This window comes from Pseudorasbora parva, chromosome 20 (assembly GCF_024679245.1).
Source record: "Pseudorasbora parva isolate DD20220531a chromosome 20, ASM2467924v1, whole genome shotgun sequence".
NCBI lineage: Eukaryota > Metazoa > Chordata > Actinopteri > Cypriniformes > Gobionidae > Pseudorasbora > Pseudorasbora parva.
The window spans coordinates 9,152,053-9,171,575 of NC_090191.1; the positions used below are offsets into that span (position 1 = coordinate 9,152,053).

A 19,523-nucleotide genomic window follows, 5' to 3' on the forward strand; every position below is an offset into this window, starting at 1 on the left:
TGATGCAATTTTGTGTTATTTTTTATTTTTTGGAGGGGGAAGGTTAACGTGAATGGGTGTCCCTCCCAACCCTACCTAGGCCAGACCCTCAGTCACCACTCAGAGACCAAATAGAAACTTTAGAAAACATATATGAAGAAACATTCAGTGGTTCTATTTATTAAGTAATATCACAACTGGAAAGAATCATTAATATATAATAATTACAATAATATAGGAGGATAAATATTAAGGCTTTGATCATAAATGTCATTAGGATATATACAAGTATATTTAAGCGGCAGTGGATTTCAGAATTCACCTTCAAGTCTGTGGCCCTAAAAAGGTTTAATTATACTGATAAGTGTTTATTATTTTTGCTCTTTAGAAAAATTGCAAGAAACAAAAATGGGTCTGTCATTGAAAAAATTCCCAACCCTGTAAATGGTTTCTGCACACAGAACAGAATTGCACATATTAGCTGTTGTTCAATCTCTTTCTTTGGTAATTCATTTTAGTTCATCAGTAACCAACACGTGTTTAAATATGTATTTTAACAAAGATTTTAACTGATATATGTTTCATTGTTTGTATGTGAATATCTATACACATCTATGACTTGAGCAGGACTGTTATTTTGGATTAGTGTGGTGACGTCATAAGGCTGCGCCGCGCTCGTGCATCTGTTGCGATCTGGTTGCAATTCTGCTGAAGAAAGGTTTGTGTTTTAAGCTTTTAAAGTGTTAAAATCAATGCAAACTGTCCAGGCAGTGTTATCGTTTTAACAATTTATCGTAACATTATAATTTGTTATAACATGAATGAACCTTATTTTGTGTGAGTAAAGCCTAATCCATACACGAGTAACAGAAAAGATGCGTCTCATTTATCTCCATATATCGTGAATCAGCCCATCATAAACATGAAATCGGTCACTGGCGAGTAGAGATAAGAGAAACTGAGCTTTTGAAACTCAACACAATGATTTTCCTGGCTTAAAATTAGTTTGAGGTGGTAAAATCCTGCTTTCGCTAACGTAGTCAACCCGCGGCCATTTTCTGTGCTTTGTTTATTAAAATAAATGTAATTAATTTAATCCTTTGTTAGTTCCTTTTGCGTGTAATTTTACTGCTAACACCTTTACATGTTTAAGTATATATTCAAGTAAACAGTCTGGCCAAAGAAAATGGTTTAAATGTATAATTTAATATATTTCTGCATTACTATAGAAAATCCGTCTGTGTTTGTGTAACGAATTGTTAAACACAATCCAGAATCCACTAAGTACACTTCTTCATTATAGAGAAAACAATAAATGAATGAAAATACATAATCATAATTATTACATTGACTTATGTCTTTAGAAGACAAATTACATAATTATGTCTTCATCACTATATCTGAAACCAATATAATAGACATTAAAAATAAATGTTTGTATTTACACAGCTTTTTTATTTAAATCATATGTCCTTGTGCAACTTCCAAGAACTATAAGCAATGAAATAATGATGAGCTCAAAATGTTTTGAGATTGTTAAAGAAAATAGGCTAAACTGCTTTTAGTCATACATATAATACACAGCTTAAAAAAAAAAATATATATATATATATATATATATATATATATTTGTACAATTTTCTTAATTCACTGTGTCTCTGAATTCATCTTCCACCCTGTTAGTAAGTACTTTCTCAACTTCAAAAAAAGACAACTGTAATGGAAATAAGATCCCTCACAAGTCTTGAACACTACCTTTTTTTGTTTGTTCTGAAAATGTTATCCTGCTTTTCCCACTCTTAAAGGGTTACTTCAGCGATTTACCATTAAGCATTTATCTGTAGAAACCCGGAAGTATATTCAAATTATCGTATTTCCCCCTCATATACCCCTAAGACTAGAGATTTATGCATTTTATTTCTGGAAAAAAAAACCCTCAGATGATGCAAATATGGTAATTTTGCGTCATTGGAGGAATTTTTGGCCAGAGCCTGAAGACTAGAGGCAAGCCAGTAGAAGGAGCTATTTCTGCATTTTAACAAAGGGGTGGGATCTTACTCGCAGAATGTAAATGCGCTCGGCTCAGGCATTCATAAGGGAGCAGTGCGGAGCAAAATGAGTGTTTCAACTGTTCTTACCTTCCATAGGAATGATCTGAAAATGCGCCAGATTGAACACATGCCGTACGTGCAGCGGCCGCGATTACCTCCGCTCTAGTGATGAATGTAATCTGACTCCTGCTGCGTTTGTGCCATGACTTTCGTTTGGCTCATTCACACTTTATTGAACAGATGTGTTCATTAGTGTCTATTCTTTAACTGAACAAAATTACTATTACTATAAAAAATCAAAATGATCGTGTTGGTGGAGCCGCAGTGGGCAAGTGATAAACCAGTAGCCGTGGCAGTCGCCTCGTAGGGGAGCGAAGCAAGTGCATTCTGGGAGTTGTTGTCTTTCATCCACTTGAGAGACACATACATTTAATGTTTTTTCTCAGCCTAGAAGGCTCTGAATTCAAAAATAATTTCACATTCTTTCCTACTACATAAATACCCAGTTTAATATACATTCACCTTCCCAGCTTTGAAGTACGTTTAAAGTTCCACCCTGTTAGGCTATGTTATGAAGAATGTTTGTCCGGTCATAAATATATAAAAACATATGACATAGTTATAAAAGTTCTGTTTATCTGTAGAAGGTTAGCTAGCTAAATGTTGATCACTCAGAGCTACGGGTAACTTAGCTTAAAATGTTCCACCCTGTTAAATTCCAGGTCTATAAATCTAACAGGCTAGAAATTCTAGTAGTATTTTTATTGCAAATACAGAATGTTTATAATGATGTGCTTAAAGTAACAAGGAGTCAGACCGTGCAGCAAAATGTTGAGCGCACACCTAGTGTACATCTATCCTACAGTTTACTGATAATTTGTTTCTTCACATTTTTGAATTCCAGATAGTCTGTGTCTGATGCCAATTCATAGTCCATGTGTTGTGTGGTCTAACAGACACCCGGTACTAGTGAGCACAACATTGTTTAAAAACCACTATAAACTCCAGCAAGATCGTCATTTTATGCAAATCCACAGCTCTTTAACTACAGATCAAGTATTTTAATGCAATATATCAAATTGGAGAGTTTTACTGCACTGACACGTAACCATAGACTGTAATAATAAAAAAAAGAGATTGGTAAGGAATGTGATGCACTGTTTGTGGTGATTGATTGACAGCTGAAGAGTTTCTGTCAACTTTAATTTAATTTTTTAAAGTCTGTCTCTTACATTAGGCTATGGGATGCTTTAGATTAGCCTGGCTCTGCCCTCCTACGTACTTCCGCTCAATTTTCATTTTCCTTCAGTACTACGTCTGGGACTGCTGTGTATTCTTAGGTTTTCGCAGAACAAATTTTTGTCGGTCCAATCAGTGAACAGAGGGAGTGGCTGAGAACGATGACGTTGATGTTGTGCCGTAGTTTGAGTTGTAGTTCAGTAATGGCGGCGAGGAAAGATGCGACCAAAACCATTCACTCCGTTAAAGCCATCTGTAAAGCCATCTGTCTCCCACCCCCCGTGTAAAAATCCCTGGCAGTTACCAACTGCTTTTGACAAACGCCAAGGTTGTGTGGTGATGTAATTCCTTGTTTTCGAGAATATATCACTTCAAAATTCACTGTTTATAATCATTTTTGACCATTGCAGAGCACCACACGGTTGCGCTTTGCTGTTATTTGGATGCATTTCTAAACTTATATTTCTTTAAAATGCTGGCAAGTATTTACAAGAGCAATATATTTCATCACTGCTCAAACAAATTAAAATAAAAGCACTTAAACATTTGAATTGGTCAGTTATTTATAGCAGCATTTATTATCATACCAAGCATGACATTTTATTTACAGCATACAATCATGTTACGGACCACGTGAGCAAGCGCGTTCCCGATCACAAAACTCTCCTGTCCCCGTGGCGTTAATAAATCACAATCCGAATGCATGAGTTTTAGGTTTTATCACGGAGGTAGCCTTATTTATTTTGACGGATTTCCATGTGTGAAACAGGCGAAGGGCGCATGACATACATCACGACCAAACGTTAGCAATTGGTTATCGCAGATCCAATAGTTTTAAACTTCAACAGAGTGCCCTCCTTCGTGGAAGTAAACGGTTGTCAATGGAGAGTGGCAGAAATGTACGAGAGTCTGGTAAGACCAGGCTAGCTTTAGAGGACTTTGTAGCAGCAAATCATTATTACTGAAGGATCATGTGCCATTGATATCTCTGATTATTTAATTGTCACGTCAGTCCTAATCCAAGCATTTGAGTTTTGTCAAAGTAACTTACTGGAGGCAGCACGAAATTAGGCAGAAGCGGCCCCCCTTGTAATTAGTCAACTGAATCAATCGCTACACAGAATGATTTTTGACTCACTTGATTCACCTCATACACTGATGACTCCTGCTGGTCAAACAGTGTAAATGCAATGAGAACTGCAACTATTAATGTTTTCATGGAAATGTATTTTATTTAATCTAGCCTACAAATCATAAACGTAAAGCATGAAGTGTCTAAATACAAGACATACCATATAATATGTGCTATTTTAATTAATTTGTAGTATGTAGAGTGTTTTTATGGGCAGTTTTATGAACGTTTTTGTCTGTTACCAGTGACTGAACTACTTAAATAGAGCTGAGTAAGAGCCTCAGAGATTTAGTTTGGATGTGTTTCTATTTCTGTTAATTATTCTTATTTTAAACAGGACAAACACTCAGAAAAACTCCTGGTGAAGAGACTGAGATCTACGTGACACTTATAAAGATGGCGTTTAATAAAGAGGAAAGTGAAGACATAAAGATTGAAGACACATTGAGAGTGAAACATGAAGAAACTGAGGAACAAACAAAGCTGACGTTTATTAAAGAGGAGAGTGAAGACATGAGTGTTGAAGACGCATTGGGAGTGAAACATGAAGAAACTGAGGAACAGACAGGTTGGTTTTATTCTCAAAGCTGAACTTATTCATTTGATCCTTGTTCAAATGTCCAGGGCTGGATATCCCAAAACCTTCTTAACACCAAACCATTATTAATTTATACCATCTCTACAGAAATTAGTAATATTTCTGAGGAGTGTCCTAATTAAAGCGTTTTTATCTTACATGGAGTAGGCTGCCTCATGTGGACAGATATGTAGAGATCACATGACCAGACAAATACTCACTATTACGACGTCACACATTAAATTAGGAAAAATAATACGGAAAGGGACCTGAAAAAAAAAATATTGAGGAATATAACCCAATATCTACTTTTTTTTTGTAAAGATATATGAAGAGTTAAGATGCAAAAGCCTCTAAAAGCCACTTTGGTCAAAAATGAGATGCTCTCAGCATATAGTATAAGTTAATAAAATACTTTCACTTCAAACCCACTAAATCCCAGCCTCAGCCCATTTAAAAATACTGGTACTTAGGTAAGCCCCTTTCACACTGCGATTCCGGCAAATACACGGATAATGCTACCCGGCATTTGTTCCCGGGCCGCTAGATTTGGTCATTTCACACTGCCTGCGAAATACCGTAATATGTGCACTTTCACACACAACGCTTAACGGTCCCGGGTCGAGTTGACACGTGACATCCGGATGTGACGTATAATGGCGAGCGATCTCGGCTTCGGCGCAGATAGTAAGGAGCTCTGTGGTCTCGTCTTGTGTCCAGTTTGTGCACATTTCTGCTCGTTTAATTTTAGTTTATTTTGTATACGAACACTCTCTGCGTTTAAAACACAGACTACCTCTTCTGGCACTGCAGGGTTGTTTTATTGAAAAAACAAGCTCTAGGAGTCGCACGATAACTACACACGTTGCGGCATTAGTTTCGGCTTTTGTTCACACAGCGCTCGACCCGGGACGAATCCCGCAATATTACTAGGTCCCCGACCCGGGTCGAATTCGGTAATCAATCCCGGGATATGGTTGCTTTCACACAGAAGGCGACCCGGCAATGTTCCGGGAATATTGCGGGTCCGACGTGCAGTGTGAAAGGGGCTGTAGAAACCTATACATGGAACCCTGACAAAAACGCTTATTTTAAAAGGTTAGTTCACCCAAAATTGAAAATTTGATGTTTATCTGCTTACCCCCAGTGTATCTAACATGTAGGTGTGTTTGTTTCATTCTCACAAATGAAGATTTTTAACTCCAACCGTTGCTTTGTGCCAGTCATATAATGGGGTGAATAGGTAACAAGTCTATGAGAGCAAAACAAAACAAAAAACAAAAAAAACCATGCAAACACACATTGATTTGTTAAGACACTAACCGATCTGTTTCTGTGAGAAACCGAACAGTATTTATTTTTTTACTTCATATCCTGACAAGTCTCATCAACTATTGGCTGTAACTTCCGTCTAGTGAGGTCAAGGTGATCCTCAGTTGTGTCTGCGCAGATCGATCGAATGATCGCAGCTCTGACTCTGTGTTGTTTTTAACACATCATTCTGCACCCTGGATGTGCATAAGCACTTACTGTCGCTCTGATTTGAAGTGTTTCATATGGTTTTGTGCACTGAACAATTATAAGAAGCCTATCTTGTTCTCTTTTATCTATCAGATATTTGCTGGCCCTTTAAAAGCTGCACATAACATTACAATATGTTTGCCTCTCTCTTTTTTGACCATACATGCATTTGCATCCCTGGGGTAAGCAGATAAACATCTTATTTTAATTTTTGGGTGAACTAACCCGATAAAGACAAACTTCAGACTTATTTAGAGGCGTTTGCATCTGAAGTAGGGGTGTGCATTGGCACTGCCTTCACGATTCGATTCGATTACGATTCACCAGGTAACAATTCGATTCTACGATGCATTGTGATGCATCAAAATTCTACTGCACACAAAGCAAATTTTTCATCAGTCATGAGGCAATACAAGTAGATATTAAACAACAGATTGTATTGGCTGCTATGTATCTCCTGTATCTTTGACATAAAAGTTATAAAATTAAATAAAATGCAATTAACCCTTAAATGCATGACTGTTTCACCAAGCATTCTTACATATTCAGGTCGTTAGCGACCCAGATCTATATTTAACATGGATAGACCTCTACCTGTCGTGATAATAAAACTCCTGATTTTAGAGTAACAGCTACAGAAGAATAAAATAAAACCTATTTCGTTACCTTTTGGAGCTTGGAAGGATTCAGTTTGAGCAGATGTTTAATACCATCATCATATGTCCTCGTCAGAGCTCGTTTACCAGTAGATTCAGCATCTGCCTCATATTCGCGATCTCCAGCATATTCTCCAAACTCATTTTCAATGTCTTCAAAATCAATATTTTGATCACTGACAGCTTCTTGACCACATCCATCATCAAGAGACAGTGACACTAAGATATGATTGTGTTTAGTACTTCCTTTCTGAAGTAAATCACTAACCCATTTCAATCGATTCTGAATCGTTCATGCCCCGCATCGCCGAATCGATTATTGTTGACACCCCTAATCTGAAGTCTTCATATATAAAAGTGTGAAATATGCTCACAAGTGCATTGGGAGTATCAGCACATTCCCTTTCTTCATCGTAATAACTAAGAACAGGAAAGAGATATAAACTAAATTAAGCAAATTAAATGCACAATTATAGAAATAAAATGCCCCATCTGTATTTATCACACTCTTTTGCAATATAATTTATTGTGAAATTAAGCATACATCATTTACCTAGTTTAACATGTTTGTTTCATCAGTTTTCAAATTCAGCAAAGTTAAGATTGAGGTAAACTTTATTTTCTGCTAGCTTTTTTTTAAGGTAGATCCGATTTTCTGCTTTAGTTGATAAACATGCTCCCCTCAAAAGTTAAAGGGTGAAGGGTCGGAAGGGCCTGGTTTTCTCCTCTTTTGTCAAAAATGCTTCATTAGCGCAACCTGGCATGGGCAAAAGCAAGGAAAACATTTAAATTCAGATACATTTTAGGCGGCTGCTTAATGCATGTACGGTTGCAGTCAGAAAAGCTAAAGCTGAGCACTTTCTTATGCAAACATACCATAACCTAAACAGTTCATCAAAATTTTGGGAAACTGTTAAATCATTACCTGAAAATAATAGTTTTCAGAAAAGAAAACGCTAGGTGCTCTGCTGAAAACGCCTCGCTGTGAGCGCTTGAGAGCATTTTGACTAGCAGCGTTTTTTTCTCCTCAGTTGAGACTTGCTTGTTGTTATTATACGGAAAATCCTAGAGGGCTTTCTAATTTCACAGATAGTTTGTTCCTGTATTAATTCTATAAAAATTGTATATATTTTTTACTTTACAGATTTAATGTAAAGTATTTGCTCTGGCATTTGTTTTCAAATAATTTTGTTCCATTATTATTGCTTGTCATCTGATGACGACACGCAGAATGTGGCGGTTGGTCTGTGTTGTGTTTGTCCCGCCCCCCCTCCACTGTGATTTGAAGGCTGGGTGAAAAGTGACAGTGATGAGTGCTGCGTTTTACTCAAAGTTGAACATTCTTCAACTCTTGGCAACCAGTAAAAAACACTGAGCGCTCAGCACTGGAGCGTGAAATACTCGCTCAGCGTCTCGATGCGCTCCAGGTGTTCTAAAAACGCGGCGCTCTCGTTGAAAACAATTGAAAACGCCAGCCAGCAGCGTGGAAAAATGCTTTGGTGGACACATGGCCTTAGAGCAAAAAAGTAGGAGTCCTGAAAATAGTGCCTTCATGCCCATTATTTTTAAGAGTTTCTCCTAAATGCAAGTTAGGAGCTACTTTTATTCTTAAGATGTTTTGTGAATACGGTCCCAAATTTTTGGAGTGCATGACTAGTATTCCTGTGGACAGATTCTCCTACCTGAGCTGTAGATCTCTGCAGCTCCTCTAGAGTTACCGTGGGCTTCTTGACTGCTTCTGATTAATGCTCTCCTTGCCCGGGCTGTCAGTTTAGGTGGACGGCCATGTCTTGGTAGGTTTGCAGTTGTGCCATACACTTTCCATTTTTGGATAATGGATTGTACAGTGTTCCCTGAGATGTTCAAGCCTTGGGATATTGATTTATAACCTAGCCCTGCTTTAACCTTCTCCACAACTTTATCCTTGACCTGTCTGGTGAGTTCTTTGGTGTTCATTACGCTGTTTCCACCACAGGAACTTTACCCAGGAACTTTGGGTGGTACTCGGTGTGTTTAGACCGCAGGAACCAGGGTCTAAATGAAGTTCCGGGTAAATATTTTTCCCTCCAAACAGCCCTGCTCGCGAGGTAGTACTTTTTTCAAAGTTCAGGAACTTTCGAGGGCGGGACTTGGGCGCTGAACATGCTGATTGGTTTAGCATTTTATTTCAACCGGCATTTTTAAAAGTCTTTTGCGAGGTTCGTTCTGCGTTCAGTAAATATCAGTCTTGCTCTCTGTCTGATGGCGCGTTCGTCTCAGCCATCTCACGTGCAATGTCCATAATAGCGGATAATAATATTGTCATTTTAAATCTAGCTTTACAAGCTTTCTGAATATGCTGCATGCTGCTGAATCTGCATATTAGTGCTCTTTTCTGTCGTTGTTAATTACCTCTTAGTAAACCTATACATAACCAGCAAAAGCAGCACAGCTTGAATCTCTTCCATACTCGTGATTCATTTTTTTTCACCATGTAAACGACCTGACCGATTATTTTTAAGTGTGCGTCCTTACATGACGTGAGAGCATGCACCGTGCTGATGTTGACAAGAGAGGAAAGTTAATTTTTCTGAGGGGTAAACTTTTTATTTCGTAAGTTATGAAGATAATGTTGGAGTAATGACACAGCGTATATTGCCCCAAGCAGTTTTTACTTTAACTGCGCCTGACAGAAGATTTTTTTTTTTTCTGAGATGATTATTACACTTTCTTACACTTATCTGAGTAAAGGGGACTGAATCGAAATGCTTGCCACACTTTTAAGATATTTATGTAAAAATGTTTGGACATTATTTATCATTTTCCTTCCACTTCACAATTGTGCCACTTTTTGTTGGTCCATCACATAAAATCCCAGTTTGATTGTGGTTGTTACATGTCAAAATGTGGAAAAGGTCAGTGGGTATGAATACAGTGTTTACATGCTTTAAATGCTGTTTATCACGTTGCACTGAAGTTCATAACAAATCTTAAATTGTCTTGTATGCACGGGTTTGATGGTCTGCTTTCCATCCGTAGACTAAAACACTTGCATTTTTATATTTATTCCTTCATATCTTCCTATGTACATCAGTAAAAAATCCTTCCTTCTGTCTATCTGAAGGGCATTCTAATTTGCTGCTCCCTCTGCTTGAATAACTGGGAACACTTTACATTAAGGTTCATTAGTTAACTACATTAGTTGACATGAACTAATAATGAACTGTACTTATAAAGGATTTATTTATCTTTGTTAATGTTAATTTCAATATTTACTAATGCATTATTAAAATCTTGTAAACATTATAGTAAACTAACACGAGCAAACCATGAACATCTGTATTTTTATTAACTAATGTTAACTAAGGTTAACTAATGCTGAACAGAGGGTTTTTTCATGGTTAGTTCATGTTAACTAATGCATTAACTAATGTTAACTAATACAACCTTATTCTAAAGTGTTACCGAATGACATGCAATTGACATTGCATCTTAGGGAGCTGGTTGCATTGGACATTTTTAAAGTGATGTTCAATGATTTGGAGACAGAAACATTGGCTTGTTGATGTTGTGTGTACATATGTATGTATGGATGGATGTAATCTGTTAAACCCATTTAAGATGTTGCAGTCACTCTTGGCCAGGACGCTCTTTTAAAAGAGATTCTTAATCTCAATGTCTTTTCCTGGTAAAATAAAGGTTATAATACTAATAATTAACATTTCAAAATCCCTCGTAGCCCATCGGCCAGGCCATAGTTCTGCAAGGGTCCGCCGTTTTTGGAGACCTGCCCGTACCCGCAAAGTTTAGCATTAGAGTCGACCCATGATAATATCAAAAATTAAATCCACACCCGCCCAGACCCGTTAATGTTTGGCCTGTTACCCTATCCGTGCCCACAATAAATCACACACTAAAATTATTCAAATTATAGTGCTTTATTTTTTATCGCGCACCTCTCTTTTAACATCACAACAGCGTTATGAATGGGCTAATTAAACTAAAGTGCCCTTTGTTTTGCGCCATTCAAGTAGCCTACCATCTGCACCTAAATAGGCTATGGAACCTGATAACTTTATGCAAAAAACAAGAAAAAATACAACCTGAGCCTGTCGCCCACAAACAGCCTATAGGCCATTGCCTATGCATTTACTTTCACTTAAGGTTACTGTGCAGGAAAAGAATATCGTCCACTGTCCCAGGTTTAAGTTGCATTCTCCATTCTTTAACAAATCCAGCTGTGGATAAGTCGCTCGATGCTGGGATGGAGAAAACATTCCGTGCAATCATTGCCAGAGGTGGGTAGAGTAGCCAAAATCTGTACTTAAGTAAAAGTACTTAGGGAGATAATTACTCAAGTAAAAGTAACAATTGTAATTTACTCGAGTAAGAGTAAAAAAGTATTTGTTGAAAAAACTACTCGAGTACTTAGTTACTTCTTACTGTCAATTTGATTGATAAGAAGTGAAAACACTGAACACCTCTAAGTGTGTGTGTGTGTGTGTTTAATGGTTAAACAGTGTAAACTAATTGTGTGCTGGGCTAACCAGAGCTATTTAAAAAAAAAAAAAAACATACTTTGTTCTTATATTTTTATAAGTATGCATTCTTTAGGTAGGAATAAAATAAAATCCTGTTTTTATTTGTATCTAAACTCTTTAGACAGGTGTCTGTCCAAATTTGTGTATAAATGCAAGACGTCACATTAGGCTATTAAATTAGTTTCATTTTCAGCCTGGTCTCATTGGAAAAATGTACCTGTGGCAACGTTTTTGATTTTAAATTAGATGTGGCAAAGATTTTAAATTAGAAACTTAAAATAAGCTATTCAAAAACAGCCGACTCTCGTCTTTTCTTTCGTTTTTAAACCGTTTTAAAAGAAATCCTGCAGGTAAATTTGCTTTCCACCTCCAAGAGAGTAGGCCTACGAGTGCTATTCATTATGGCACCTTTTTTTTTTAACCTAAATGCCAGGTAAGGTGTCGTTTCCTTGCTTTAGCCTACTTGAGAAAAAAAGCCATTTGTTGGCTTTTGTTGACTTTGAAACGAGTATATTTTAAATGAGATGCATCTGTGGTGAAATTACTAGATTTTCGAGTCAGTACATGTTTATTTTAATACGTACAATGTTCTTTCACTTTAATGCAGCAGTGCAGCAAAAAATAGACTCGGTACGAAAACAATCCGTGCACTGCTGCAGACGCAACGCACCTGAAACGGACTGACGGACCGCATCCGTGTGCAGTGTGAAAGCTGTACTCCGTTAACATGGGTACGGGAAAAAATACGCACCACACACGCACTGCAGAAGGAGTATGTGTGAAACGGGCGTGAAACCGAATGAACAGCTGCAAAAGTTGCAAACCCTTTACTGGTAGATTTATTCTTAGCTTTGGCATGAAAGAAAGAGGATGTCTGTCTACTCTGTAGCTCTTCCAACAATGGATTAGAAAGAATCTGTACCTGATGCTCAATAAAGCTTACCAAAGCGCTATTAAAGAGATTCTTGCTTGTCTGTTTTCTTTTTAACGGCTTGTTCAAAAGTTTTAGCAAAAGAGCCATACTGCAATGGAATTATTATTATTATTATGTCTTACAATAACAGCATGGCCATGCACTGATTTGCACTCCACATCACTGGCATCGTCCTTTGCACTCGTGAATTCTTCATCATTCACTTTTCCAATGACACTCATTGGCACTTAAGCACTTTCCCTTTAAAAGCACTTTCAATAAGGAAACCGTAACGCAATGATAATTACTGAACAGAGTGAGATCCACTTCAAGACCACAGAATTTAGCAAACTGAAATCATTGTTGATTGCAGAGCAACATAATCATTTGAACGCACTATGTGATTCAAACCTCATCCCAGTGGTATGAAGATTTCTCCGCATTCAACATTGTTCAGTGCAAGACGGCAAGACTCTGCAACATATCAGGTAGGCAATCCACAATCCAGTAGTGGCCACGTCATATATGCAAGCCAGAACCCTTTCCATTCACAGAATTCCTCAGAGCATTCCAATGCACAAGGAAATTATTCCAAACGATATCCAGTTAAGAAGGTTCTTACTTTTTTAGTTGCTTTCCTATAAGCACAGACAGGTGGTTAGGAATTTGAATAAACTGTCCACACAGCGAAATCTATTTCTTTGCACTTGTCAATTTACTAAAATGTATGGGCTGCTGTTACAGAGTTTAAAGCTGTGAATCTATGGTAAGAACTAGGCCTGTCAATAAATCAATCACACAATAAAAAAAAAGAGCTCTATTTTTTCCGGCTGTGATAATTTCCATTTGCATGCTTCTTTGTTTTCCTCGTCCTGACTGCGCGCACATCGTCCATTTGGGGAGGTTTATACTCGAAACGCAGACTAAGGGATGAGATGTCATGCTTGGCCAGATTCACCTGGAACTCGTGCTTCTACAGTTGCGGAGCCACACGCGAAGTTATCAAATTTGACGTGCACACCGCCAAGCGAAATGGGGTTTTGCACTCTCCGCGTTGAGTTTGTTTTGCCGCACGCACCTTGCGCTCGTGCGGACACTTGGAGTATAAACAAGTCTTAAAGCTAGTTGGCAGTTTGATAAATGCAAGGTAATTCTTCAGTGTGCTAAAAATCCACATACGTGCTGTAGAGATGGCAAGAGGCCTACACAATTTCCTTTTATTGCCAAATAAATGAAAAAGCATGTCATCAATGTCTTCTCTCTTGCTGTATCAAAATCTCACCTAGCTGTCCTCAGGGATGGTCACGTCGAGTTCAGTTTGTCCATGATTACATGATCTAAAACATTTTTTAATACGGTATCCTAAACTGTGGATAGTTAAGCTTTAGATCATATGCTGAAGTACATTTTTTTGGAGTGTTAACGATTAAAAGAAAAACAACAAGAACCGTACAGAACTGAAAATAGCCTATACGGTTGTTAAGACTGACGTCACGCGGCAGCGCTTCTGGGTCCAAACGCTCTCTTATACCACAAGAAAAACTACAAACGGTGATAATATACACACACAATGTGGTGTAATACTACAAAAAAAAGCAATAATCATAACCTTTTTCTCCGTAGAAAAATTCCAGATGGCCAGACAGTGATTCATCTTTTTTAAATCGTTAAAATATTAATGTATGTGACACTGTGAGCACCGAGACTGTTGTGTAGACTGTAAGTATTTAAAATGTTAAACTTTTTTAAACGTTTGATGTTTAATATGAATAAATAGCGCTCTTAAACGGGCGTCAATGGCATTCTCAAGTAAAACGAGTTGAGGCTTGGATCCAGAAACGGCGTTCCTTACGTCACAACTTAACAAGCGGATTGAGATGGCTTGAAAAACACACATAATGATCATTTTCCTTCAGCTGCAGTTCCAGCGTGACAGCTCGAAGTTTCTACGAATCCGCTTTTGGACTTTCTGTGAGAGCGCCCTCCTCATATTTAGATACGAATAAAATGACAGGTCATGCATAGATTATTTTTTGTCTTTGAATTTAAATCTTGATGTATTCACTTAGGTTTCTATGTATAAATACACTTGCCCGTGACCTCAAGAAGCGCGCAATCAATCGAGGTAGAGAAAGCTGTCTTTAGCATCCCTGTTAACTGTCCCGCCCTCGCGCAGGTAACGCCGGTTCGAATCCCGCTCGGAGCGGGTCGACTAGGATGGGGGAGACCCAGTAAACGTGCGGGGGATGAAAATAAACTTTATTACAGTTGACGCTGTGTGTGCTTCAAGATTCTGACGCAAGTGAGCTAAGATTTCGATTGGCCCAAACAAATGTCAGTTATAAGAATTATCCAATAATGTTTCGCATGTCTAGTCTAGGACCTGCGACCCCCCCCCCCCACACACACACACACACCCCTCTACGCGATTCTCGTAAATGACCCAATTGACCAAGAAAACTGGCGATTTTTCAGAGTTTGCAGCTCTGAATATTATAAAAAAGGCTGAAGATAGTGAATAGAACCAAAGACAGCCTAAACACAAATAGCAACACAATAAAATCTAGCATTCAATCTGGCACAAACTATACACTAGCGCTAGCAAAAGTGTTTGTTTTCCAGTTTTAGCAGCAATCTTGCACTAAAACTATGGCACATTTCATATTTCCATTATGAATAAAACTGAGAAAAGTAGTGTGTGTGTGTGTGTGCGCGCGTGTTTAATCTGTGCATGTGTGCTCTTGGTCACATAACGCAGCAAACAGGCAAAGCACCCAAACTATAATATAGCCGATTTATTTTTTCTTAGTTACAAACCAGTGCCCGACCCAGGTAGCAGACCTCTACACCTACTGATACAACCTGCAGGAAGTTTAATATCATGATTTTACAAGTGACCCCACTTACACCACTGGTGCAAACTGCCATCTAGTGGTTGACACTGATTCTTACATTTGACTCCTACAGCATGCTGTACTCCTTGAACTTGGAGGGTGTGCAGCTGAAGATTGACTTCACAAAATTAAATTAGATATTTTCCCCAAATCGCAAAGCCCTAGATTCCAAACCACTTCAATAACAACTGTGGCATTGTTCTAAACATATAGAATCAAAAAATGACAAAAAAGAGTTTGTACATTTTCCTGAAATGTAGCCCCTCTTTCTGTAGCGTACTGGGTATAGGATGTAGCATACATGTTCCTTGTTTTGAGGCCTTGACTGTTTTAATGTCTTTGTTGTTTTTGTGCCATTAAACTGGGGTTAACTTGTTTGTCTCTCTTAGATCTGAAGGCACTGAAAGTGGAGAGTCAAGAACTATATAAAACTGAAGAGAAAGATCTGTATGGGCAACATCATGATTTTATAGCTGGAGAAAAATCTTTTAGTTGCTCACAGACTGAAAAGATTTCTTTACAAAAAATCACTCAAAAGCCTGGAAAGCGTTTAATGGAAAAACAACACCTTAAAGGCCAAAGGGAAATTCACACTAGAGAGAAGCCTCACACCTGCCAACAATGTGGAAAGAGTTTCATTCAAATGAGAAACCTCACCGCTCACATGAGAGTTCACACTGGAGAGAAGCCTAACACCTGCCAACAGTGTGGAAAGAGTTTCACTCTTAAAGGAAACCTTGATCAACACATGAGAATTCACACTGGAGAGAAGCCTTTCAACTGCCAACAGTGTGGAAAGAGTTTCACTCGAAAAGACCAGCTTAAAATCCACTTGACACTTCACAATGGAGAGAATCCTCACACCTGCCAACAATGTGGAAAGAGTTTCACTCGAAAAAATCATTTTAAAAGCCACATGAGATTTCACACTGGAGAGAAGCTTTTCACCTGCCAACAGTGTGGAAAGAGTTTCACTTATAAAGGACACTTTGAGTTACACATGAGAATACACACTGGAGAGAAGCCTTACACCTGCCAACACTGTGGAAAGTGTTTCACTTATAAAGGAAACTTTGAGGTACACTTGAGAATACACACTGGAGAGAAGCCTTACACCTGCCCACAGTGTGGAAAGAGCTTCACTCAAAAAGAACATATTAAAGTCCACATGAGAATTCACACCGGAGAGAAGCCTTACACCTGCCAACAGTGTGGAAAGAGTTTCACTGATAAAGGAACCCTTGAGAGACACATTAAAATTCACACTGGAGAGAAGCCTTACACCTGCCAACAGTGTGGAAAGAGTTTCATTCAACTAACGCAACTTAAAGCCCACATGATTGTTCACACTGGAGAGAAGCCTTTCAACTGCCAACAGTGTGGAAAGAGTTTCACTCGAAAAGACCATCTTAAAATCCACATGAGACTTCACACTGGAGAGAATCCTCTTACCTGCCAACAATGTGGAAAGAGTTTCACTCAAAAAAATCATTTTAAAAGCCACATGAGATTTCACACTGGAGAGAAGCTTTTCATCTGCCAACACTGTGGAAAGAGTTTCACTCATAAAGGAAACTTTGAGGCACACATAAGAATACACACTGGAGAGAAGCCTTACACTTGCCAACAGTGTGGAAAGAGTTTCGCTTTTAAAGGAAACTTTGAGGTACACATGAAAATACACACTGGAGAGAAGCCTTACACCTGCCAACAGTGTGGAAAGTCTTTCATTCATAAAGGAAGCCTTGAGAAACACATTAAAATTCACACTAGAGAGAAGCCTTACACCTGCCAACAGTGTGGAAAGAGTTTCAGTCAACTAACGAAACTTAAAGCCCACATGAGTGTTCACACTGGAGAGAAGCCTCAGGCCTTGTTTATACTTTCGCCTGGCTCCGCTGTGCGAGCCTCCACTGACTGCCCGCGCTCCTCCCCAAACGGACGAGACGTTTATACTTGACGCGCTTGCCGTTGTGGTATTCTTTGAAACGACGGAATAACGAAAGGGCGACTCGGAGTAATTGTTCTATAAACCAACAGGAAAAAGCGTTGAGAAGAAGTGGGCTAAATGTACACAGGTGATATTTATTTTAGTACATTTCACCAAAAACCACACTACAAAAGAATCGTGTAAAACTATTGGTAGTAAATCTTGGCTTGATATTATTACTTGTGACATGAGAACATATGCACTAAATTAATGATCTCTTAAAGCTACACTGTGTAACTTTTTTAGTTTTTATTCTTAGTTAAAAACACTTAGTTCTTTCAAAAATATATGTGCTCATTAATGTATATTTACTTCTTGCAAGTAATAAAGTATTCTCGTAAGTATATAATATGCCGTTGAAAATACATACGGGTGAGGGGTTCGAATGCTGGTCGCCATGTTGCTCCTCCATCTTGAAAGTACATTAGCCAAAGAGGGACACACCCGTAAATTCAAGCTTCGCCTTTCGCGTTTTAACACTCAATGGCGCACCATGTCGAATGTGAAGAGGGGGATTTCCATGTTAATCTTGCACTAAATCGGCCACCGTAGGAGTTAAAACGAAATCAGAATTGAGAGGAACAGAAACTATTATTCACTGGATGGTCATAAACCTTTTCACCGCTAGATGGGGGAAAATATCACAGTGTAGCTTTAAATATTTCATAATTTCACTAAACTTTAGTGTCGTGATTTACTTTATTTATTTATTTATATGATTAAACATGGATCTTTATTTAAAATGGCTTATTTCTGCTTTTGTAGGCTCATTTAGTAAATATAAGCACCTAATTTGTGTGCAAACTGGGGGCCGGTGTGATGAGACAACCCGATCACATGTAAATGCGTATAAATAGTACTAGAGTGTAATGTCATGGAATGTTTATGCCAAAACTCATTTTGGCATGCATATGATACGCATTTTATGGCGTATATATGACGCGCTTGGGTAGGATTAGGGTGGTGGGGTGGGGGGTTTGTATGTATAATACGTCATAAAATGTGTATCATATGCACGTGAAAAACAGCATAGCATAGGCACGCCAAAATGAGTTTTGGCATATACAGTATTGTTCAAAATAATAGCAGTACAATGTGACTAACCAGAATAATCAAGGTTTTTAGTATATTTTTTTATTGCTACGTGGCAAACAAGTTACCAGTAGGTTCAGTAGATTGTCAGAAAACAAATGAGACCCAGCATTCATGATATGCACGCTCTTAAGGCTGTGCAATTGGGCAATTAGTTGAAAGGGGTGTGTTCAAAAAAATAGCAGTGTCTACCTTTGACTGTACAAACTCAAAACTATTTTGTACAAACTTTTTTTTTTCTTCTGGGATTTAGCAATCCTGTGAATCACTAAACTAATATTTAGTTGTATGACCACAGTTTTTTAAAACTGCTTGACATCTGTGTGGCATGGAGTCAACCAACTTGTGGCACCTCTCAGCTGTTATTCCACTCCATGATTCTTTAACAACATTCCACAATTCATTCACATTTCTTGGTTTTGCTTCAGAAACAGCATTTTTGATATCACCCCAAAAGTTCTCAATTGGATTAAGGTCTGGAGATTGGGCTGGCCACTCCATAACATTAATTTTGTTGGTTTGGAACCAAGACTTTGCCCGTTTACTAGTGTGTTTTGGGTCATTGTCTTGTTGAAACAACCGTTTCAAGGGCATGTCCTCTTCAGCATAGGGCAACATGACCTCTTCAAGTATTTTAACATATGCAAACTGATCCATGATCCCTGGTATGCGATAAATAGGCCCAACACCATAGTAGGAGAAACATGCCCATATCATGATGCTTGCACCTCCATGCTTCACTGTCTTCACTGTGTACTGTGGCTTGAATTCAGAGTTTGGGGGTCGTCTCACAAACTGCCTGTGGCCCTTGGACCCAAAAAGAACAATTTTACTCTCATCAGTCCACAAAATGTTCCTCCATTTCTCTTTAGGCCAGTTGATGTGTTCTTTGGCAAATTGTAACCTCTTCTGCACATGCCTTTTTTTTAACAGAGGGACTTTGCGGGGGATTCTTGAAA

The 19,523-nt window shown here is 38.3% G+C and overlaps 1 protein-coding gene across 1 annotated transcript in view; it reads left to right on the forward strand.

Annotated features, from left to right (window-relative positions):
- LOC137049054 (zinc finger protein 721-like) overlaps positions 1-18,459 on the forward strand; it is a 54,144-nt gene extending 35,685 nt beyond the window's left edge. Inside the window, exons 5-7 of the mRNA XM_067427446.1 lie at positions 632-697; positions 4,739-4,969; positions 15,872-18,459. Coding sequence (XP_067283547.1) covers positions 632-697; positions 4,739-4,969; positions 15,872-17,442 — 1,868 coding nt within the window. The 3' untranslated portion in view covers positions 17,443-18,459. The remainder of the gene's footprint in view (positions 1-631; positions 698-4,738; positions 4,970-15,871) is intronic.
- The last annotated feature ends 1,064 nt before the right edge of the window (positions 18,460-19,523 follow it).